The 24,179-nt window shown below is 42.3% G+C and overlaps 1 protein-coding gene across 3 annotated transcripts in view; it reads right to left on the reverse strand.

The window, feature by feature from the left end:
- The window catches only part of ATP2B1 (ATPase plasma membrane Ca2+ transporting 1), a 137,647-nt gene that overhangs the window by 31,067 nt on the left and 82,401 nt on the right, over positions 1-24,179 (reverse strand). For all 3 annotated transcript variants that reach the window (XM_018556728.1, XM_018556727.1, XM_018556729.1), the window contains exons 9-11: positions 17,371-17,585; positions 13,227-13,469; positions 10,944-11,185 (exon numbers count right to left, since the gene is read on the reverse strand). In XM_018556728.1, coding sequence (XP_018412230.1) covers positions 10,944-11,185; positions 13,227-13,469; positions 17,371-17,585 — 700 coding nt within the window. The remainder of the gene's footprint in view (positions 1-10,943; positions 11,186-13,226; positions 13,470-17,370; positions 17,586-24,179) is intronic.

Raw genomic sequence — 24,179 nt, forward strand, 5'->3', positions numbered from 1 at the left:
TGGCTGTCTCTATTTGCTCTCTCTCCCCTAGCTGTCTCTCCTTGCTCATCCTCCTCGCTCTCTCTCCTTGTTGTGTCTCTTGGCTGTCTCTTCTTGCTCTCTCTTCCTGGCTGTCTCTCCTGTCTCTCCCCGCTCTCTTTCCTGGCTGTCTCTCCCCGCTCTCTTTCCTGGCTGTCTCTCCCCGCTCTCTTTCCTGGCTGTCTCTCCCCGCTCTCTTTCCTGGCTGTCTCTCCCCGCTCTCTTTCCTGGCTGTCTCTCCCCGCTCTCTTTCCTGGCTGTCTCTCCCCGCTCTCTTTCCTGGCTGTCTCTCCCCGCTCTCTTTCCTGGCTGTCTCTCCCCGCTCTCTTTCCTGGCTGTCTCTCCCCGCTCTCTTTCCTGGCTGTCTCTCCCCGCTCTCTTTCCTGGCTGTCTCTCCCCGCTCTCTTTCCTGGCTGTCTCTCCCCGCTCTCTTTCCTGGCTGTCTCTCCCCGCTCTCTTTCCTGGCTGTCTCTCCCCGCTCTCTTTCCTGGCCGTCTCTCCCCGCTCTCTTTCCTGGCCGTCTCTCCCCGCTCTCTTTCCTGGCTGTCTCTCCCCGCTCTCTTTCCTGGCTGTCTCTCCCCGCTCTCTTTCCTGGCTGTCTCTCCCCGCTCTCTTTCCTGGCTGTCTCTCCCCGCTCTCTTTCCTGGCTGTCTCTCCCCGCTCTCTTTCCTGGCCGTCTCTCCCCGCTCTCTTTCCTGGCCGTCTCTCCCCGCTCTCTTTCCTGGCCGTCTCTCCCCGCTCTCTTTCCTGGCTCACCTGGCTGTATTTTGCAAGCAGTGCAACAGGCTGTGTAAACTAATATTCTTTGATGTAATACTTAGCACTTCAACCCCCAGAATCCACCAGAAAGGTGTCAGGGAGCTTGGCTCAGCAGACTCGGGCTAATAGGTAATCATGTGTGCACAGCTAAACAAAATATACCAAAATGTAATAAAGGGGCCACCATTCACACCCTTCGTGATCTACCAGCATCAGCTTTGAGAGCTACTGGTAGATCACGATCTACCTAATGGGCACCCCTGCCATTGAGAATCTATGGGGCATTGCCATGAGAAAGATGAGACATGAGACCGAACAATGCAGAAGAGCTGAAGGCCGCTATTGAAGCATCCTGGTCTTCCATAACACCTCAGCAGTGCCACAGGCTGATAGCTTCCATGCCACGACGCATTCAGGCAGTAATTGCTGCAAAAGGGGCCCAAACCAAGTACTGAGTACATATGCATGCTTGTACTTTTCAGAGGTCCGATATTGTTCTATGTACAATCCTTGTTTTATTGATTGCCTGTAATATTCTCATTTTCTGAGATTGACAAATCACGGCTTGAATTATCTTGCTTTGCATGTAATGAGTCTATCTCATATATTAGTTTCACCTTTTAAGTTGCATTAGTGAAATAAATGAACTTTGCACGATATTCTAATTATTCGAGTTTCACCTGTATGTGAGCCCTGTTTTCAGCAAAGGAGTATCTTATTCAGCTATTATCAGCCTTGCAACATTTCCCTAAAATCAAATGAATGGTTTACCAAGTCACATTTAGAATCTGAAGCCAAAATGCTAATACACATGCTGCAAGCTCTGGTGTGTGGGTGTAGAACAAATGGACACTAGAATACAGAATAAAAACTTGGAAAGATTATGCTTTCCAATCAACAAAAGCATGAAGCTGCGAACTTTCCAAAATCAATGGCGTATATATGCCAAATGGACAAAAGCATAGCTGGCACTGTCAGAATAAGCAGCAATGTACAAACGGAAAATACAAATCAAAAAATAAAATGCAAAACTGTAACTGTACATAAAACACCTGCAAGAGGCCTGTGTAATCGAGGTCTTAAACATGCATCTCTATGTTACTTTCAGAGTGTCTCTGGGGACCCCAAATGCTTGGAGCCATATTAACAAACCTTAAATGCTTGTGCTCTGGTCCATACTGGCAAATCCCTTTTGGCCACAAAATAGGGAAATAGTCAATAGGGAGACATGATGGCAATCTAATTTTTGGTTGCTGTTTTTTTAATAACCACCTACCCAGGTTTTAGGGCTCCATATGTGCTCTGGAAAAACATCAAGCATTGGTGTCAAATGCTGGAAGAGTCCATTGTATAACATACTGGTAGAAGCCCTTGGTACCCCAATATCAAGAATGTGTTGCACTGTTTCAGGAGATTTTAAGTCAGTGTTATTTTGTTTCGCTTTTTTATGCAAATCTGCAAAACCTCATTTCGTAATGCCAAACATACTGCAATTAAATGAGATTTTAGGACTGGAAAAATATTCTGTTATGTTAAACACTCAGGGCTTGTTCACACCAAATGCAGACCAGATCTGTTTTGCCGCGTCAGACGTGTTCCGGGCTGTTTTTGTAAAAAAAAATAAAAAATAAGAATTATATATAATTTTAGCCTACAATGGGCTTTCATTGCATTCCGGGGCATTTGCATGCCTTTTGTTGCGCCCCAGGGGAAAAAAAAAAAAAAAAAAGAGCTTGCTGCAGTTTTTCCACATGCTCTGGAACTGAAAGCTGTCGTGTGAACTAGAGCCCAAAATACCATTGGAATACATTGGACGCAGTTTTGATCCGTTCTGTAACTGCTCTGCATCTGGTTCGCACTTGGTGTGAACAAGGCCTTAAATACTCCTGATAGTGTTAAAGTTTGCTCTTCCATAATCTTAACCCTTGCAGTGGGGCTACCACCCCACTGCAAAGGTTAAGGGCTCATTTTTGACTGCCTGCTAGACCATTCCCCGCAGGCTCGCTTCCCCTCCTCTCCAGCATGCTAAGAACTCTTGAATCAATGTGTTCCATCGCCAGAGCAGAGGGTTGCGCTGACCAGTTTATCCGCCAGCCGGCTGCGAGGTTCAAGTTAATTTTTTTTTTTTTAAATGTTATACCCTATATAAAAACGAGCACTTAACCCTTGCAGTACAGGGGTAGACCCACTGCAAGGGTTAAGATTATTTCTGGTCAGAGTTCTTCAATAAGAAATGAACAAGACTCCTGACAGCAATTCAGGCTGCACCTTTTAAAGCTAACTGGTACACTGTCCATTTACACAGGTTTTCTTTGGATGACAGTACCATAGGCAAGCTACAGTAACTATACTCTAACTACCCAAATGCCAGAGCCCCAAGGGAACATGTGACACTACAAACATGCAATCAGGAGCACTATCATACAAGGGCAAGGAGGAGGTGCTGTACCCCTTGCAGGTCTAAACTTTGTGATTCTTCAGGACGGCAAAACTTGCACATAGTGCTTCACAAAATAGGTGCAGTAGAAAAGTATGGTATAGGTAAGCAAATCTGTCATGAGAGAGAAAATGGGGAGGTGAGCAAATACGAATAACGTTCTGAAAAATCATCATTTAATATTTTCAGAATGACCTCAAATATGCAGATAACTATTCCGACTTTTCTTCCCTAATGTTTGTTCTAGGGATGCACAGATACTAGTATCGGTGCTGATACAGAGTCTTTGGGCGAGTACTCTTACTCGCCCAAATGCTCCCGATGCCTATCCAGATACTGGAACTTCCGCTCTCATGAAACTGGGTGGCGAGTCATTACATGCTGCCCAGCTTCCTGATTGGTCGGGAAGCTGGCCAAATAGAAAGACTGCCGATGAGTCGTTATCCGCCCCCCAGGTTCCAGATTGGCCAGAAAGCTGGTTTCATGCTTCCTCGTCGCCTGGTGACAAGGTAGCATGGAGTAACTACCTGGCCAATCAGGAAGCCGGGCGGCATGTAATGACTCGCTGCCGGATTGGTCGGGAAGCTGGCTAATCAGGATGCAAGGCGGCCAGTCATTTCCCACCCCCCTCGATTGGCCAGAAAGTCATTATATGCCGCCTGGCTCCCCAGTTAATCAGGAAGCCAGGCGGCAAATTACACGCCGCCTGGCTTCCTTAAAAAGTGACATTAAAGGATAATTTGAAATACATACTGCAGGATTGCAATCCCATGTATAGAGTAAGGATATTATACCGGGAAGGGAAGCAGCAAATAACTAACAGGCAAGAGCAGCATCGGGGAGCTTGCAGGATTTCAGGGGTCAAAATGGTGGGAGCAATTAAAAGTTTCCCAATTTCGCCTGAGAAACTGGAATTACTCTCATCTTGGCTGGAGTTAGGCAATTACTACAGTTTAACAAAGCCATTATATACAGTGGGAAAGAAAGGAGACATCTAACATCTACTGTGCAATAAAAAAGTAGATACGAGTACAAGTGGGCCACTAAATGTAAACCTTTAACCCCTTCGTGACTGACGACGTACAGTGTACGTCGCCAGCAGCGGGGCTGTTTAAACAGACTCCCGGCAACTTTTGCCGCCGGGACTCTGTTTAAACTTGTAGAGCCGACTGTCGGCTTTACAACAGAAGCGATCCTGGCGACTTACCTGTCGCCAGATCGCTTCTGCGTCCCGAAGAAGGGGCCGCCCCCCCCCAGTTTGGCTACCCCTGCTTTAAAACATGTCAAGTTTCTTGTCAAGTCAGCAGGCTCACAAACATGTAGTGTTGCATGGAGTCCAGGATGTGTTTATTGACACACTGCAGAACAGGTGTCAACAAATATAGAACCACCAACATTCCTATTAGCTACTCTCTAGCAGACTGCTGCAAGCAAGGAAAAATGCTTGATCAATAGAAAATAATTTTTACTTATGGCAAAGGAAATAAAAAAGGATCATATTGTACAATAATAATAATAATAAAAAAAAAGTATAATATACTGCTTAGAAGCGGCCACCGTCAGGCCTTGTTCACACCGAAAGCATGTGCGTTCCAGAGCAGTAGCTGCTGGAACGCACCACAATCGCTGTGAAACTTCCCCCCGCTTGCCCTATTTTTTGCATTTGCAGTTAAAACGCAACACTGGCAAAGTTTTGCCACGCGTTCGATCGCACTGCGGGCGGGGGGGGGAAGTTTCACAGGGATTGCGGTGCGTTCCAGCAGCTACCACTCTGGATCGCAAACGCTTTTGGTGTAAACAAGCCCTCACCCATTTAAGTTAATGATGATCACATCTATTGGGTATCTAGGGATAGTGATCCATTTCAAACCTTATCTAGAACTTGAATGGGACAGCTGCCTCTTCTAAACAGGAGGGGGTGTATGTATGTATATAAATGGGGCCCCACATAGGGATATGTAACAGTGAGGACACTCAGGTAGGGTGGGTAATATCCTTTAGGGATATTACCCTGTTCTTAGGTTTACACATGCCCAAGGCTAGCCTAACCATCACAATTTAGCTGCAGCTTCCAACACCTGTTTAGTCATGTACTATGGGACTAGGTTTTAAATAAGTCAAGCTTTACCCTAGTAGATAGTTATAAGAGGTATGGATACTAAGAGGAGAATTTATCTAAACTGGATATGGCAGATCTTGGAGCAGATGCCCATAGTAACCAATAAACGTCTTTCTTTCATTTTCAAAGCTTAGCTGAACAAACTAGAGAAGCCGATTGATTTTTGGCACCTGCTCCAGATTTTATCTGCTCCAGTTTTGATACATTCCTCTGAAAGTTTAGAGTCTACATGTTCCCTCGTGCTTAAAGTGACATTAAACCCTCAGATTTTTTAACATAAAACAATACTGCAATGTGTGCCTTACTGTAATCCATGGTTGTTTCCCTTCTCTTTGCTGCTCTTCCTTTTAAATCTGTATCTGTTCTCATGCTGGGCAGAACTTCTGTTTTGCAGCAGACTGCCTTGTCTCAGGAATGGATACATGGTGTCTGTGTATAGGTTTGTAACCTGAGCCAGCACTACAGGAAGAGGCCCTGAGCTGCAAAGGGAAGTTCTCCCCAAGCATGAGAAGACATGAGGATTTAAAAGGAAGAGCAGCAAAGAGAAGGGTAACAACCATGGATTACAGTAAGGCACACATTACAGTATTGGTTTATGTTAAAAAATCTGAGGGTTTAATGTCACTTTAATGGCGGTTGCCCTTTACTTAACCAGCAGAAAACAATTAGCCAGAAACGCAATTAAAAACATATTGACACGATTGAGCCAATCTGCTGTAATAAACACAGTACTTGGCACAGCAGGTGTCAGAGTGTGACTGGACCCATCTACCTACCAAGCCTATAGCCACAGAACATTTAAGGTTCGTTCCGGCCCAATTCTGACCGGAACGCACTGCATAGCATTGCGGCCGGCTTACTTTTTTGAGGGGCAGGAGGGGGCATGCCGAGCCATTGAAGTGAATGGCACCGTAGCCACACCCTCCGGTCGCAATGCGATCGCCCGCACTGGATTGCACGGCACATTGTGCCTGCGGTCCGGTGTGATCAAAATAGTGCTTGCAGCATTTTGATTGCCCGCAGACACAATGTGCCTTGCGATCCCGTGTAGCCGATCACATTGCAGCCGGAGGGTGTGGCTACGTTGACATTCACTTCAATGGCCCGCCACGCCCCACAAAAAAGTGAGCCGGCCGCAATGCGATGCAATGCGTTCCGGCCAGAATCGGACCAGAGCGCACTGCATCTGGTGTGAACCTAGCCTCAAACATGATGGGGCCTTCAGGAAAGGTTTCCCTACCTATATCAACTATATAAAGTCAGCCCTAAGGAGAGTAGGGTAAGAACAAGTAAATACGGAACAGTGGTCAATCATGCCAAAATATGCGGGTTATGCTGTTGCTTGAGGTGCTGTCATTATGCCTCCCAGGAAACTCCCAAAGCCTATTTTTTTTGCCTGGGCATACCAGACTGTCAAATGACATTGGAAGGATAATGATAGGAAGAGAAGGTGAAAGGGTGTAAAGAAACAACCACAGATGTAAAGGACATGATGGAAGAAGTGCTTTCATCAGCTATACGATAGGCTAATCAGCAAGAAGGTAGCATTTCACAAGCTTAAAGTCACATGTGTTTCACCCTTGGATAAACAGCAGCTACTCCCACGAAATGACAAGGAAGAAGAGATTGCATTTCAGGGTCACACATTTTCCCACACAATTCACCAGCTGCAGTATAGAACATTCCTTAATTAATAAATACTACCCATACAAGAGGAGTACATGTCCTCCACAATGACTGAAAAGCTGCACAGAATTGTACAAAAGCGTTACTGTGTCGGATACAGGGCCCAGCTACAATAAAGCGCAATAGAAAAAATACAAACAACCAGAAGTACAAGTACAAAAGGCACCAAGACACAGACCAGGTTCAGACATGCCATTAGCCAGGAGTCATGAAATAAAAACAAATGTCACACAAAGGGCACTGGCATGCATCTCCAAGCAAAACAAGAGATGTTCAAAGTACAAAATTTACATAATATCGTGGGCTAATTTACACACGACAAAATCACTGAAGTAGTTTTGGGAAAAATAATTTTGTTTCTGCATAAAAAGCTGTAAGGAATGGAGGAATCTCACAAACTGGACATGGCCAAGCTCAAGGACGTATAGTCTGCAGACTAAAGGTTTTCAGTAGGGATACACCGATATAACGGCCGCCGAAACATATCGGCCGAAAATGGCACTTGTCTAAATGCCGAAAGTGCAATTTTTGTCCCGATACATTGGCGCATCCCTGCTTTCTTTCCTCTCCGCTGGGCGCTGCTCAGTGTCCCAGCAGGGAGGAGAGAAAGTGTGACAGCCGGCCGAGCGCTGCGGGAGGAGAGCACTGTGAGCGGCCGGTGTCTTTCCTCCTACAGCCCGGCAGAGCGGTGTGTGGGCGGAGACAGCCGTGCTGTCACAGGAGGCTGAGCTCTCCTCCCTAAACTGCTCGATCAGCCTACCACCTCTAGTTTTCAATGTTGAATCCAACACACCCCCCCCCTATGGTCACCTGCTGTGAACAACAGGAGGTAGTAAAGGGTCAGCAATCCTATATAACAGGGCTTGACAAATTCTTTGAATCCAGGAGCCAGCTAGAAAAAAAGTTAAGAGCCAGGTTTTTTTTTGCAAAAGGGTGTATTGTGGTGGACAGGGGACTTTAAATAAAGTTAAATAAAATTAAAAATACCAAGAAAAGGAAAAGTAAACTTTTCTTTTTTTTTTAACTCATTGGAAATTACAGGTTCTCTTTAACAAATTCCTGCCCAGAGCAATTTCTTAAGGTGCCCATACACCTTACGACTATCGGACAAAAAAAAACTTTTCGTCCGATGATCGAATAGTCGTAAGATTTTCGTACGGCAGCCCCATCCTGCCCCGATGATCGCAAGATTAATTTAGCCGTAATTAACGAAAAAGCACTTGGACGAAATGCGGTCATTGATTTGCCGTATTTTCGTTAGCGCAGTGTAGATCGTACGACTTTTGACTGACGGAAACGCCAGCAACCTTGCGAAAATCGTACGATCTAGCAAAGTTTTCAAACCTGCTTGACCGTCAAAAGCTGTACGATTGTACAGTACTGTCGGGCGGACACTGCAATGCACACATACGATTATCAGCCGAAAAGTCGGTCGCATACGAAAATTGTCCGATAATCGTAAGGTGTATGGGCACCTTTACATTTGTACACCCGGGATAAAAATCAGAATTTGGGGCTAGAAAACAGCTTCAGACCCCCCAAACAATTATATATTTTCTGAAAGCAGAGGCCCTGTAGAAAATAAAGCTGCCAGTTGCAATTTTTTTTATGTTGCACGGTATTTGCGCAAATGGTTTATAAAACCAGTATTTTAAAGGATAAAATACACTAAAATGAAATTTAGTGCACAGAAACAGAATATAATACCTGACTTTTTGTTAAAATATAAGAGATGGGGGTCATGCTGGGTAAATAAATGGCAAACATATCAAGCCTTAAAATTGTGTGCGTCCGTGAAACCACAAAAAACTACAATACCCAAAATGTCCAATAGACAACGCGTTGCAAGCTTTTACTGCTCATCAGTTTAGTGTTACCAGTGATTTATGGCCCTAGAATTTTTGCTCTCACTCAAAACATTTGCGATGATATGCAACGTTAGTTTTTGCACGTAGGGGCACCTGAGGTGTGTTCGAGTGATGTGCGTACATGTGGGGGGCAGGAGAATGTATTTAAGTTTTTTTTTGTTACTTTCTTTATTTGTTTTTACACAACTTTATAGCTATCACATAGGGGAATAAGAATCCCGCTATGTAATAGCAAATCTAATGAGACCGGTCCTCTATATGGTTGTAAAGAGTATCAACACCCCTCCGAAGATCCTAATGGAATGTTCATTTTATTGAACAATTTGTCAAATGGAAACAATCGCTTTCAGGACCTCGCAGGGTCCCTTCATCAGGCTTTGACATCGACGTCAAAGCCCGATGAACAGACTTTGCGAGGTCCCAAAAGCGCTTGTTTTCCTTTGATACATTGTTCAATAAAATGAACATTTGGTGATTCCATAAGGATCTTCGGAGTGCCGGTGATATTCTTTACAACAATTCTATTCATACAGCGGTGCCATCTGCAATCATTTCGAGCACCCTCCCCATCATCTGGGATCTCCGGTAAGGAGTGCAACAAGAACCTTGACATTTTCCTGAGGTTTTATTTGATGGAGACATCAGGGTCCATTCAGACCCCTAATGTCACCTAGGGACCCCAAAGAAGCTGAGGAAGCAAAGATCTGCTTCCCCAGCTTATCCTGTAGCCAGGGACACATCACTTCGGTCAGGTGATCGGAGAAGATATCAGTGGTTGGAAGCCTCCTGATCAGTGAGGGGAGACCAGCCATGCCGGTCCTGCACGGGGGACAGCAGAACACAGGGAAGCCGGCGGCGGAGGGCACACAGCACCGTACAAGCGATCAGACGGCTGTACAGTCAGATGACTTGTATTTAAACAGGAATCGCCCACCGTTTAAAATGATCTCAAGAACACAGCTGCAGCAGTATAAACGCTTGACAGGATGTTTCAGGGCAGTCCTGAAGCGGTTAAGGTACCAAGGAACTGTACCTCCGTTTCTTCTCCCACTAGGTGCCAGGATGCAATTACTAGTCGCATTGGTGACCTGGCACCTAGGATTTGTCAGGCTCTGCTATATACCATCTATGTGGTCCCACCTGGATGATTTAGAGAACAGATGATACAGAACAGACATACCATGAGGCTGATGTTTTGGCTATTCTGGCGACAGGGCAAAATGATCTACAGACGACATGGCAGGGGATTTTAAATACACTCAATAGTTTGACTGAAGCCACTATATTTACTTGCCGACAGGGATTGTTCACTCAAACTTCTCGTCCTTAGGGTTGTAGGGCAGCTGGACCGCGCTGAAAGCAGCTCTGTCTAGCATCCTGCCCAGCTCGCTGACATCAGTGGTTTCCAGGAGGTCGGCGGGACACAAGCCAGGCCATCCCACTCATCTCTAAGCAACTGGCGATGTCGGCAAGCTCGGCGGGATGCCACACAGAGCTTCCCAGGTTGCCAAGAGCCTTTGCAGCCTGGGACCCTGCAGCCAACCAAGCAAACCACCACATCCCCCCCCCAAAAAAAAATACAAATCTGCCCCCCACCCCATGAGATGCCGGGATGGTTACAGATATGCGTTTCTATTGTATCCCTGATGAAATGGGAGTATTGTTGCCCCCAAAATGCATTGGCTGTTTTTTCTTAATTTATAAACAATTAAAAGGCACGTTTGGACTCTTTCACCATTTACTTGCTAGTGAGATTACTTGAATACCTTTCTACATCTGCACAATTTGATTGAGCACAGTAATCCCAAGTGCCTCTTAAATGCATTCCTTTGGTATACACAAATATCCAGAAATTGTAACAAAGCACTGTATAAGAATCTAAAAATCTTAATCACACAAATGAATCTGTTGCTCAGTTCATCAGATTAGGACTTGCATATACATTTTATGAAGCATTAAATCTGGGTCTTAAATCTACACTACACAATCTACAACAGAGCGGTGTAACCATAAAAAAAAAAACAATTATGTTTCACATGAAAAACAAAAGACTTACTTTCTAAGGATGATCTCTGAGGCACCCTTACTGAACATTCGATAACTACCATCATTGTTTTTCAATACTGTGCTCATGGACTTTCTCCCAGAATTAAAAGTGTACACTTTAAAAAGGGTTTCCTCAGGGATCTCATTCCGTACATCTTGATAGTCACGTTTTAGATCCAAAAGAAATCCCAGCAAGGCACATTCAGTTTTATTACCAACATGGCGTGGTAGGCCACCTTCTTTTTCAGGAGGCTGAGAAAAAGAAAAAAAAAAAGTCACACAAAGCGGAAATGACCATCACAAATTAATCAAAACAAAAACAATTGTCTAAAACATTCTTAGCATCATTTAAACCATTTGCCTGCTTCAGTACAGGCTTCTGCAGCTTCCAAGTGTACATTAAAAATGCATAAGGCAGTTTGTTCTAAATAAGTCTGTAGTAGGCTTTGAAGTAAAGAGTCTGGCGAGTAATGTAAGTGATCCTTTGTTTTAGGGAAAATATAAGTTTGCCAACTGCTTTAGACTACATGTAGCAACCTTTCTGTACTTCCTAGATAAGTGTTTACATTTACCTAGAGGACCGAAATACCAGTCACCAGGGCTGGACAAATCCCAGGCTCCTGGTAGCCAATGCTTCTTAAAAATTACAGTTGGCGCCTCATTTTTGGAGGTTCTTTAGCTGCTGTCAATGGAGCGAGCTCCTACAAAAGATCTGCTGACTCCTGAATTTCATATTTAAATTTGCCCTCCCCTGCCTGTCACAACACAATTTGAGTCTGACATGGAAGAAGCATGCAGATCAGGAGTGTTGACTTCTTGCCTGCTTGTTCCAGGTCAGTGACCTAGAAAGTACCTGGGAAAAAAGCACTTTCGGCAAAGTCAGCAAAAGCAAAAACACTTTCTAGCAGCACAGGTAGAGATATTTAGTATAATTCACCACTAGGTGGATTCATCTTGAATTGAAACTCCTGTAGAAACAGGTGTGTACTAGTATTGGAGAATGGAGTCTTTATTGGAGTTTATATAACCTGAAGCAAAATGAAAGGAAATTATAATCTGGATTGGGTCGCTTGTTTCAAAGTACCCAAGAGTAAAAGATAAAACCTGACTGACGGCTTTGACAAAGTGTTTTCATTATTATGTATTAAAAGACAAAATAGGTAAAAAAAAAAAAAAAAAAGGGTGGAGGTATTCATTCTTCTTGAAATAAAGCATGCTGTAGAATCAGAAACGGTGGAAGATATTTGAACAATGCTTACATTTTCCTGTAATATTTGAAAGCCACAGGACATCCATCAAAGTAGGTCTAAAGTAGAAAGGCGACTAGGCCTACCCTCCAAGTTACTCTCTACCTGTCAATCTTAAAAGGAGAACTATGAGGTGAGTGCTTTTCACTCATCCTCATAGTTCTAGCCGACCTGTGACAATGAGACTGTCACAGGTCGGCTCAGTAGAAGTGAGCGAACACATACCGGTGTTCGCTCACCTATCGATCCGGTCACGGCTCTCCGACAGGGGAGGGGCTGGATTCCCCCCTCCCCGCTCCGATCCGCTGGCTGGTGGAACGGACGGGGGAGGGGGCGGGTACAGCTGGCTCTGCCTTTAGCTAGGCAGAGCCAGCTAAGCCTAGGGTGACGGGAGGACGCTAGTTTGTGTCCTCCCGTTACCCTAAGGAGAACTATGGGGAAAAGCCCTAACCCCATAGTTCTCCTTTAATAAATGCCCTGCAATACTTACCTGTCAGCCAGAATGGTCTCCCGTCCAGGTGCATTCAGCCTGCTGTCCCTGCTTTTCCTGGGTCTGGAAATGAAAAGGAGTGGCTTCTGTGTCAGGCATATGCATTGAGCCTCAGGTTTTGACTCTGGGTTGTTTTTTGGGGGTTTTTAGGGATAAGACTGAAATTTTCTTTATACATAAAAGCAGCGGCAACAAAAAAAATTAAAGATTTACACCTCAAAACTAAAAACACAGCTACTAACAAGGTTTTATATTTTTACATGGCACAGCTATGGAAGATAAGTCAGGATCACACTACCATTTCTGTGTATTTTAAGCTCTTGAATAACATCCTCCACAAAATAGTCTAGCTGTCTAAAATGAGCTATGCCACTATCTTAAGGACATGATAATAAAGCAACAATTATCTCTGTCTCCAACCTTAAGAGGAACACTTTAAAATATGAAGTGTAATATGCTCAAAAAAAAGTAGGTCACTGGTCTTCCCCAGTGACAATCAAGAAAATGTAACACCAACATCTGCAAACAAGTGTACAAACAGTGAGGAAACAATTACCAAAATTTTGGATGTGTAAGCACAGTTGACTGAAATCCCTGTGATAAGGAGGTTCAGCACATTTTCAGTTAAGGACTCTGCATCAGGAATCTTTCTGTAATGTTTATCATTTAGGAAAGCTTGGACAACAGTCATCCTGTTCATGGTTAATGTTCCAGTTTTATCTGAACAGATTGCAGTGGCATTTCCCATGGTTTCACATGCATCCAGATGCCGAACCAAGTTATTATCTTTCATCATTTTCTAGGTTTACAAAAGGGAAAAGGTTAGTATGCTTGCAACAAACTTAAAAACTTTTACTGTTTTTTTTTTTATAGTAAAGCACGAGAATGAAAACACTTCTGTAGTAAAACATGAAAACACAAAAGGGATGTATTTATAAAATGTTTGCAGAGCCAAATTCTCTGCAAACATCTAAGCTTTAGAATTGTAGCACACCACCACCACTAGATGGGGATAATGAGCAAAATAAATTCCTATAGCCCTCAGCTCAATGTAGTGGCCATAACAAAAAAACAAAACACAAAGTTCGCAGAGCTGTTCGCTCTGTGAGCGTTTTAGAAATATAACCCTACGATAACATGAAATGACACCCAGCTACATGGCAAAACATATGGGGTACGTAAAACACTGGAGCTCCACTTAATACAGTCAATATAGCAAGACACAAATTAAAGGTTATTTTCCATCTTCCATTAAAGGGCACCCAGCTGCTAATTCTTGCACATGCACTGTAACATCTCAGAGGCAGTACTATGAAAAGCACTGTCTAAGGAAATGGTTGTTTAATGTACAGATCAGCAAGGCTCTTCCTTATAGCTATGAGCCATTTGTGTTAGAGGCAAACATGCTACTCTCCCCACCCTGCATGACTGATTGCTCTAGTTATGTCAAAATCACTTCTTTGGTGACAAAGGCAGATTCAGTAAGCTTAGAACTACTGTATATCCAAGTAAAAACAGTGAAGCGCCACGGACTTTCAGTTCTTAATAGGACTTGCATTTAGGCATACTGCAGGATGCTGCCCCAAAGAAGCCGGGAAAGCTGGAAATCTAGGAAATAAGCACAAGAGGGGCGCCTTTCCTGGTGCAGATCACTTTTATTTCAATAAACATAAATAAAAAACCAAATCATACTCGCAAACATGAGTGTCACAAAGTCATGAGGTGAGGACTGACAAGCAGTGAGATGTCCACTAGGTGATACCAGTATAGTGGCGACGTTAACGCGTTTCCGGGGCACGCCCCCTTCATCAGAACCTTCATCACCTAGTGGACATCTCACTGCTCGTCAGTCCTCACCTCATGACTTTGTGACACTCATGTTTGCGAGTATGATTTGGTTTTTTATTTATGTTTATTGAAATAAAAGTGATCTGCACCAGGAAAGGCGCCCCTCTTGTGCTTATTTACTGTATATCCAGTACACAGGACTTTGCAAAGAAAACAAGCACATATCTGTCATATCTCATCACGATTGTTATTTTTTTTATAAACAAACACATTTATGCGATACGAGTATAAAAACTTTATAGATCTTTCATAGCAAATGTTCATTTTCAGAAATCCTTTAACTCATGTTAGAATTGGAAGAGTGGTAAAGTGGACCTTTCACCAACACAAGGTCCACTTACGTGGCAGCACCCACTGCTATTAATATTAACCTTATACCCCAGCTTCTGGCAGGTTCGTCTAGGCCAGGCAAACTTGGCTCTCCAGCTGTGCTGAAACTACAAATCCCATAAGGCATTGCAAGCCACAGACATGACTCCCAGAGACAGAAGTATGATGGAATTTGTGGTTTCAGCACAGCAGGAGAGCCAAGGTTGCCTACCCCTGGTCTAGGCAAATGTGACATCACTGGGTCTTCTGGCAGGAACCTGGGAAAGTTTAGGAATTCTGCACAGTGCTAGGTTGTCTTCTCGTGAAAATTGAGACCATTTTCCAAGACCCACTGTTGGGTCCAGTGATGTCAGTGACAGAAAGCAGCAAAAACCGGAGGAGTAAGGCAAGTGTTTTTGCTCTTTCAATGTCTTTTTTTATTGTTTAAATCCAGTGCTTTGTAATCAGTGGGTGGCTGCCAAATAAACAGCTCTTAGTATTTTAGTGCAATGTCCGCTTTAAGAAGGAATCTTATAGAAACATATTTGCTATATCAACTTTATTTCAGCAATTTAAAATAAACATTAAAAGGGGAACTACGAGGTGAGTGCTTTTCACTCATCCTCATAGTTCTAGCCGACCTGTGACAATGAGACTGTCACAGGTCGGCTCAGTAGATCGGGAACCGGCGTTCGCTCACTTCTCGATCCTGTCATGGCTCTCTGCCATGACAGGGGAGGGGCTGGATTCCCCCCTCCCTGATCCTCCAGCGCTGACTGGCGGGACGGACACAGCTGGCTCTGCCTCTAGATAGGCAGAGCCAGCTGTCACTCACGCAGCTGGGCGGATCCCGGCATAATTGTCGGGATCCACTTCAGCTGCGGCGTCTCAGTATAGCGCTATACTGCGAGCTGTAGCTCGCGGTATACTGAGCTTAGGGTGACGGGAGGACGCTAGTTTGTGTCCTCTCGTTACCCGGAGAACTATGGGGAAAAGCCCTAACCCCATAGTTCTCCTTTAAAATGATTTGCAGATTTTCACCAAACAAATTGTCATGCATATCCATTTTGACTAGCCCAGATTACGCTTTACAGTTTATGGAAACACCTCTAAATATACCTTTTTTTTTTTACTGAACTTTCAAGATATTCCTTCCTATCCAAGAGATGCGAGTGAGAACAAATTTTTACAAAGCAAGGGAATTCCCCTCTTACATAGTTGTAACTTAAAGATTCCCCATTGCAATAGACATTTAAGATTTCAGTCCATAACTACTTAATCCAAAAGTAAAAAAAGAAAAAAATGTGGGCAATACATTTACCAGGTTTCTGGCTCTGTACACCTGCTATGGACATTATTAGGAGTTCTCGTCGGATTTATTGACAAGGTATGAGAACTATCTGGAATCTGTATATGATGCAGGATATTTGGATGTCAACCAATGAGATATATTCAGGAGCTTGAATGTCCCTGGCACTGAAGGAATTTATATATTTTTGGGTTATTTTTTGTTAGTTGATTTTATATGGTTTCAGATTATACTAAACCCTAGTTACATTAATCTGACGAAAGTGAGTCTTAAATAAAAGGTTTAATACTTACCTATCCCACCTGCCAGATGCCAAAGATTCTTCATGAAGCTTAGCTCTGCAGCACAGTGGAGACTGGTAGTGTGGGCGGTGGACAGGTACGTTTAAATCTTTTTTTTTTTTTTAGCTTTTTAAAATAACCAACTCATTTTAAACTTTTAAAAATTGTAATTGGTACAACAGAAAAAAACCACAGCAGAAATGTGCTGCCCTCAGCAGTTCTATTGGCAAGATAACTGTGTACATTTCTATCCTTTTCATTAGCCATTATGCTGCCACAGTATTGTTACTGTAAATCCTGCACTTTGCACAATGCACACCTTACTGGTTATCAGTGCCTGCAAGACACACTGAGGTGAGGAGGGAAATATTCCTTTTTCACTACTTCAGATACCAAAATCTACTGTATAATATTGTTTGCCCGAACCTCTTGCATGCAATAAAGATATTTGTGCATGCCCAGTGTTGGGGAGTTCAGCTATCTGATGATGGTCTCTGCTCAAAATTAGGACATGCATAGGGGTCTACTATAACAATCAAAGTCAAAATAATTAAAAGGTGATATTGCAGAACAAAAATAATTGTGTTTGCTTGTCACAAAATTCTGTTGATGGCTGGACTATTAACTATGCATAGATGGGCAGATATCTCATTGAAGATTAGTGAATTAGATATTTTCCAGCCTTGTTGTAACACAAACCCACAACTCTTATATTGCCATACACGGTTTTTAATTCTATGAGGAATGAGAACTGCCCACAGATTTAATACATTGCAACATTTTAAGTAAGCAATAAGCACTTTTGACACACACCCTTTATCTCCTGATTGTTTACTCCAACATGGCCCCCCATTACATTTAATGCAAGATGTCTCTGCTATGATTGTCTTTGAATTGATTGACATCATTGACAATACTGTAAATTGGCAGCAAAGGAAAACACAAGAACGTACCTTAACAGAATATGCCAGTGAAATGGTAACTGCGAGTGGAAGACCTTCTGGAACTGCTACTACCAAAACTGTGACTCCAATAATAAAGAACTTGACAAAATATTGGACATAAATGGGTGTACACTCTGCCAACCATGGACGTTGCTGAATCCAGAATGTATTGATCACAAAGTAAATAACAAGGATTATGACTGTAATTGCAGACATCACCAAGCCTATAGAAAAATTAAACACAAATAATGCCTTAAAACACTGAATACGAACTGAAACGCTTTTTAAAAAGACAAGTCATCATTTTACATTAAGGCTCATGCACACAAGTGTATGGATATATGGCAACTAGTATTCTTGAGTGCCATATTTCCGGTCATGTTCCTACATTTGTGCTTTATGCTGTACAAGTGTAAATATTGCACAAAGGTGCTTTATTGGTTGCTAGGATAGGCGGCTTGAGCCACCGGCATCCTAACAACAAAGAACACTGGGCTGCTCGAGCCACCTAGTGTTTGTCAATAGGGTGCGGGTGGCTCAGGTTGCCTACATCCTAGCAACAAAGGACAGACACATGTAAACATTACCACAAAGGTTTACATGCGTACAGAGTAAAATACGGTCCCATACGCAGGACCTCAGGTGCAGATTCTTTCAACTTAACAGATCTGAGAGCAGCACAAGTTCACTGATCTTTACGCACTGTGTGGATAGGCCCAAAGAAGACCACACACTTGCGTTCAGAATAAAAAAAAAAACAATTTGACACAGCGTTTTGTACAGCCCTGTGCATGACTCCTTACATAGCCAAAATCATAAATATTCAGCTTGGAAATTTACAATACCTGGCTGTTAGCACAAAAATACAGAAGCAAAGAATAAATACTTCAGAACTTCAATCAAACATATGAAGCAGTATAGGGCTGCAACCAATGGTTATTTTCATACTCTATTAGTTGGCAGATAATTTTTTCGATTAACCGGATAAAAAATAAAATAACATCCTTCATTTAAAAAAAACAAAAAACAAAAAAAACACAAATGCAGTGTTAAAGTTTACTTCATAGTAAAACTGCATGCACAATATTTTGCAATCACACTGCACTGGAACGCATGGCATTGCGGTACAATGTGTTCCAAATACAGGCGATCACACTGTGGGTGCGAGGCGGGTTTGGGGTGTCATTTAAATGAATGGCACTACAACGCACCTCTGGCAGCAGAATTTGTCAGGCTGAAACCAAAAATTTAATTTTGTCCCACCTTTTATATATTTTTTTTTTAATTGTATTGTAAGCACATGACACTTGAATAGCATTAGCCAGGGAATGACAGCTGCTAGTGACAAGATTTTGCAGACGGCATCTGAATGTAAATACAGCAGTGTGCTGGTGCAATAGCCAGCCTGCTATTTGCCATTTCAAACTGCAGTAGCCAATAGCAGGCTGGCTATTGCACCCACCCACTGCTTGCTGTGCCCTCCTCCCTGCATGGAGGAGAGAGCTAGGGGTTCCAACCAACTGATCAATAATGAGAATAGCTGACAACTATTCTTATTATCAATTAGTTTGTTGCAGCCCCAAAGTGGTATATACACTAGCGTTCAAAACCTAGATCTCCCAACTTACCTGCAGCAAAGCAACCACATACTATTAAACTTTCCTGCAGAGTGCTGGTTCTAGGTTTTACATTCCCCCTAATGCAAACACATCCAAACAGACTTTTCTGTCTATAAAACCATTTTCCACGGCTTGCGATTTCACCATTTCCATTTTATTTGCTGGTTTCAAATAGTTTTTGTTATTTTTTCTCTGAAACTCTGCTCAAATAATTCAGTAGAAGTCCTCACTGTTGCAGAAGACATTAGCATTTGGAGTTGTACCATTTATAGCAAGTATAGCTTTTGCAGTTGTAATTCTGGGGCTTTTGTTTCTTTTTCCATCTTTGTGAGATCCAGGTCACCTTTTCACCCCCTAGCATAATAGTTGACATTGTTTTATGAAAACTGCAGTTACTATGTTGCCTAGTTGCTAATAGTTTACTATTAGGACACTAGAGAAATGACTGCTGATCATATTGTTTATAGTCAAAATTGGGTAATAAATTATAAATCATAGTAACTTCCAGCACAAATAGCCATATGAACATTAGGCATGTATTGTCTAGATTTTAACAACTTCTTAAACACTTCCTGTCTAGGCCATTTTTCAAGTACTCAGCATTTTACACTTAACTTTATTGCTATCACATAGGGGGCTAAAAAGTCAAGGTTAAGGTCCAAGTGCCAGGTAGTAAACCTAGACTAGTTTGTCCAAGGGCAAATTTTGTTTCCCATTTTATACACCAGCAATCCAAGACAAAGCCTCAGATTGTATTCATTTATATAGAATTAAAACGTAATAAATATTTCCACCCACAACTTCCCTCAAAACTTGTAAAACAATTAACCACTTCCTGTCCAGAGCAATTTTTTAATTTCCATACAGGCATGATCAAATCTGAATTTTTGGCTAGAAAACGGCTTAAAACCCCTAAACAATTATAAATGTACATGGAAGAGTCCTCTGAGTATGATGCAGTGTAAACCCCCACCCCCTTTAAATAAGCTACATCAGCACCAGGAACACTAGGTTTAAATTAAAATCATTGACATAATTCAAAAGGTCAATTATTTAAGCATATAGGGCAGGGGTCTCAAACTCAATTCCCACGTGGGCCACTCGACAACATTTTTTCTCCCATGGGGGCCGCTCGCCAAATTTCAAACTTTAACCACTTTGAGACCAGGTGTTTAGACCCCGTTCCTGGCCAGGCCATTTTTCAGTATTCAGCGCTGCAGTACTTTGACTGACATTTATTCCGTCATGCAACGCTGTACTGAAATTAATTTTATACCATTTTTTGGGGACAGATAGAGCTTTCTTTTGGTGGTATTTAATCACCACTGGGGTTTTTATTTTTTACTATAATTAGGAAAAATTAAAGAAAATTTTGAAAAAAAAAAAAGTTTTTTTTACATTATGTTAGGAAACACTTATTATTACCCAGTTTTTTGGTAAAATATAAAAGTCAGGGTCACGTCGGATAAATAGACACCAAACACGTCAACCTTTAAAATTGCGCGCACCCGCGAAATCGCAGAAAACTACCATACCCAAAATTACCCTCACACCCACCCGTAAGTTAAATACACAGCCCCCTCTCAAGCTTACCTTGTTGCAGAGAGGAGGCTGTGAGCGGCGCCACGATCACCGATCCGTTTATCTAATGGCGATTAGTAATGTCTGCTGCAGACATAACTAATCTAATCAATCCTTTCGGCCTGCGTTTAGCAAAGACGCCGGCCGAAAGAATCAGAGTGCCGGCACAGAAGCAGCCATGCGGTCTGCATTCGACAGAGATGCAGACTGTGTAGCTGCTCCCGCAAGTCTGGTGCGGCGGTCCGTGACCGTGTACCAGACTTGTGAGCGGGCCGGTACTTTGAGACCACTGATAGAGTCATATGTCAAGCACTGAAAGCAAATATTTGGGTTTTTAAGAATAGCAAAATAATCTTGGCATTACATCTGCAATCACAAAGTAAACATGTACCGATTTACACAGAATTAGCATAGCATTTGCCTCAATCTTTCCGAGTCCAGTTGAATCCTACATAAGCTGAACAACAATATTATTATGTCTATGATACTATGAACATGCCTAAGACCTCGCTAAGTCCACAATAAAACATGCGTTAATAGGCCACAATCTACTTAAAATGATTCCTCACATGACTTCTGAGTGCTAACAGCTTAACAGAATCAATAGCTTTGTACTAATACTAAGAGGCAAATTTCATTTTGTGGTACAATTTAAACAAATTACATATTAAAGTAATAAACACATTTTAAGCAGTAAAAGAGCTTTAAAGTGGAACTCCGGGAAAACAAATCTCTCTTAAACACTTGGATCTCACATACCTTTCAGTCATTTTCCATTTATTGATTTCAGGTCTCAAGGTTAACATATAGGTTGGCTTATGTCACAAAGCACCTATTTCATGCTTACAAAAAGGTTACCACCGCCTGCTCCTATTTCTTAGGTGACTGGTCTCGTCACTATCCTCTAGGCAGATCAAAGTAGGAAATGCTACGTTAGTGCTTACACGGCCTCTCCCTGCCCAGCACTACCCTCCTTGTTTAGTAAGGCTTTCAGCTTATCTTCAGCCTCCTGCACCCCACTGCTTATTTGATTTAAGTGTATTGTGAATGAAAAGCAGTGCCAGCAGGAGTGCTGTACTTAGTGGTACATCAAACACAGCAAGACCACTTTGCTCGTGAAGAGAGCCCTTACCAATGTATTGGTGTGTAGATGGCTGCATGGAAAGGGACAGAGGAGCAGATATTTCTTACTGTTAGCACTGCAACATTGCCATTTATGATAAACTTCGAGAAGGTAGCACAAGGGGCTGGTGAGAGGGAAAGAGTTAGGGAATCTTGAACAGGAAGAATGTTGATGTCCTGAAGTTAAGGTATCTTAATGGGTAGGCGGTAAAAAAAACCTGTGCTGTGCTAACCGTGTGTCAGCATTGTTACAATGACAACTATTCACTCAAAGTAATGTCAGCAAGTGACAGCACAGCGAGATGGCAGAAGACAGGATGGAATGTATGGAATGTTTAGGAGCATGATGTTTCTCTCCTACTGCTCTGCTCGGAAATGTAAGTCCCTGTTCACACCTATGCATTTTGATGCTAGGGACACAAAACTCTCAACACAAGAAAGCCCAGTCATTTCACACCTGAACGTTTTGTCGCTGAAAAAAAAAAGTATACAAGCTTCTTATTGGCAGATGTACAGCTCATTTGGCCCCATAGACTTCAATGGAAAAATCTGGAAGCGACACACATTTTGCATATTTGTGTGTGTTTTGGGGCATTTTTTTTGCACGTTTGTCCACTGACCACAATGTCTCTCACTCTGTCAGCAAACATTTTCAAAAAGGCACAAAACCATGCTAAATGAAAATGTGCGCTAATGCGTGTGAAAATGCTGACGCCTAGGTGTGACTGCAGCCTCAGCTTCCTAAATTGATGAAGAATTAAGAAGGGCAGAAGGAGGGCTGGGGAGACGCCTTGCTGAGTAAGGCTGGGTATGACTGTATTAAGGAAGCTACTTAGAACACGCTGATAATCTCTCCCACCAGGCTACTACTGCAAGAATCCTGATAGAGACACCATGATGACATCACAGGGATTTAAAAAAATTGGAATATCTTCAAAGGGGAACAAAGTAAGCAGAGAATAATTTTGGATTCAGGACATGGTGTTGCAGGGGCGTGCTTATAAAAATGCCTGCCATTGATTGCAGTTAAAACAAGCCCCCTCTGACCTCTCTATCTGCTTTTTATTGTGAAGTTATTCATTCTCAAAGACCCTTAATAGTGAACGGAGAATTTGCTTGGGTTCGATTTGCAGGTGCATTCAGCGACCTCATCACAAAATCTGAAAATGTGAGCCCCATAGATGTTAATTGGAGGCATATCTTGAGAAATTAATTATCTCCATTTTTAAGGCTAACAGGCAAGGAATTTTCAAACAAATGCTGTAATTAGCTGTGTGTAGGTATGTGTGTGTATATACATATGAAAAATTTGAGGGGAGAAGCTTTTTTAATAAAGCTTAAAAGGGCATGTTGTAAATGATGAAGCTGATGTAAACATAGGCTTTCCGGATTATCTGCCACTGTCAGCTGGTGACAGATCAACAAGAAGCCCCTTCCCTGCATTAAGGGTTCAAACACACAGATTTTTTTTCTTTTTAATTGCAGAATGTTTTTGTCCTCTCACAAGAGAAGTCAGAGTGAACAAGACTTTATCTTGAGATTTGTGAAAGAATAATACAATACAACTTTCCACTGGAAGCACTAAGGATCCATATGCAGTCTTAAATAACAATCGTCTAGCTGTGGTGACCCGTTTAAAAATGTAGGAATAATTACTAGGTCTGGATTAAAAACTATGGTTTTTAACAGTGGAGAGGTGAAGGCAATTGGAACAATATTCAAAGTTTCAAGAGGAAACCAATAATTTACCTAGGCCAAGCAATTATTACTTTAATGAATCTCCTAATAATGATACAATAACGAATTAGTTTGTTTTAGTCCTTCAGCATTTCTTCCTACTTTGCAGAAAGGTCTCTATACCACAGTTCAAAGAAACCTGATCATTTTAGGACAACCTTTTCAGATTCCATGTTAATAGACTTAACTTGTAATGTGGATACAGAAGCAGACCTTGTGATAACAGATCATGTCTCTACAGTAAAATGGTAACCGAGTTGACACGATTAGCAAGTCCAGAACTTCTGGGCCAGTGTAGAGTGTTATTGCTATCTGGCCAATTCTAATTTTTTAAATTACTGTTACATGGGCAGCGGCAAGAAGAAAGTAGTCGAGTGTTAAGTTCCAAGCCCAATTCATAACAGACAAAAAGAGGATTGGTCTTACCAATTAAATTTTCTTGGAATACAAGCATTCAAAAACATAGGGTTAGGCTACCCCCTTCAGGTGATAGACTGGCAGAGCAAAAGCTGTTAGCCCTCCCACACCAATCCTCAATTTTGTAAGCAAGCAATAGTAGGAACAGATCATAAACCGGGGCGGGACCTGTGTCCTGTCCAGGTAAAGAGACCAACCCCGGAGTCCACACAATGTAACTAATCACTTGTAAACAAGATTTCAACACTGTCTTAAAGGGTTAAAGATCTGAGGCTTGGATTCTGCATTGCTTGTTAATGAGAAGAAAAATGTCCCCACTTTATCCCTCTCCACTTCAAATTC

This window comes from Nanorana parkeri, unplaced genomic scaffold (assembly GCF_000935625.1).
Source record: "Nanorana parkeri isolate BGI_ZX_2015 unplaced genomic scaffold, ASM93562v1 scaffold250, whole genome shotgun sequence".
In the NCBI taxonomy this organism is placed as follows: domain Eukaryota; kingdom Metazoa; phylum Chordata; class Amphibia; order Anura; family Dicroglossidae; genus Nanorana; species Nanorana parkeri.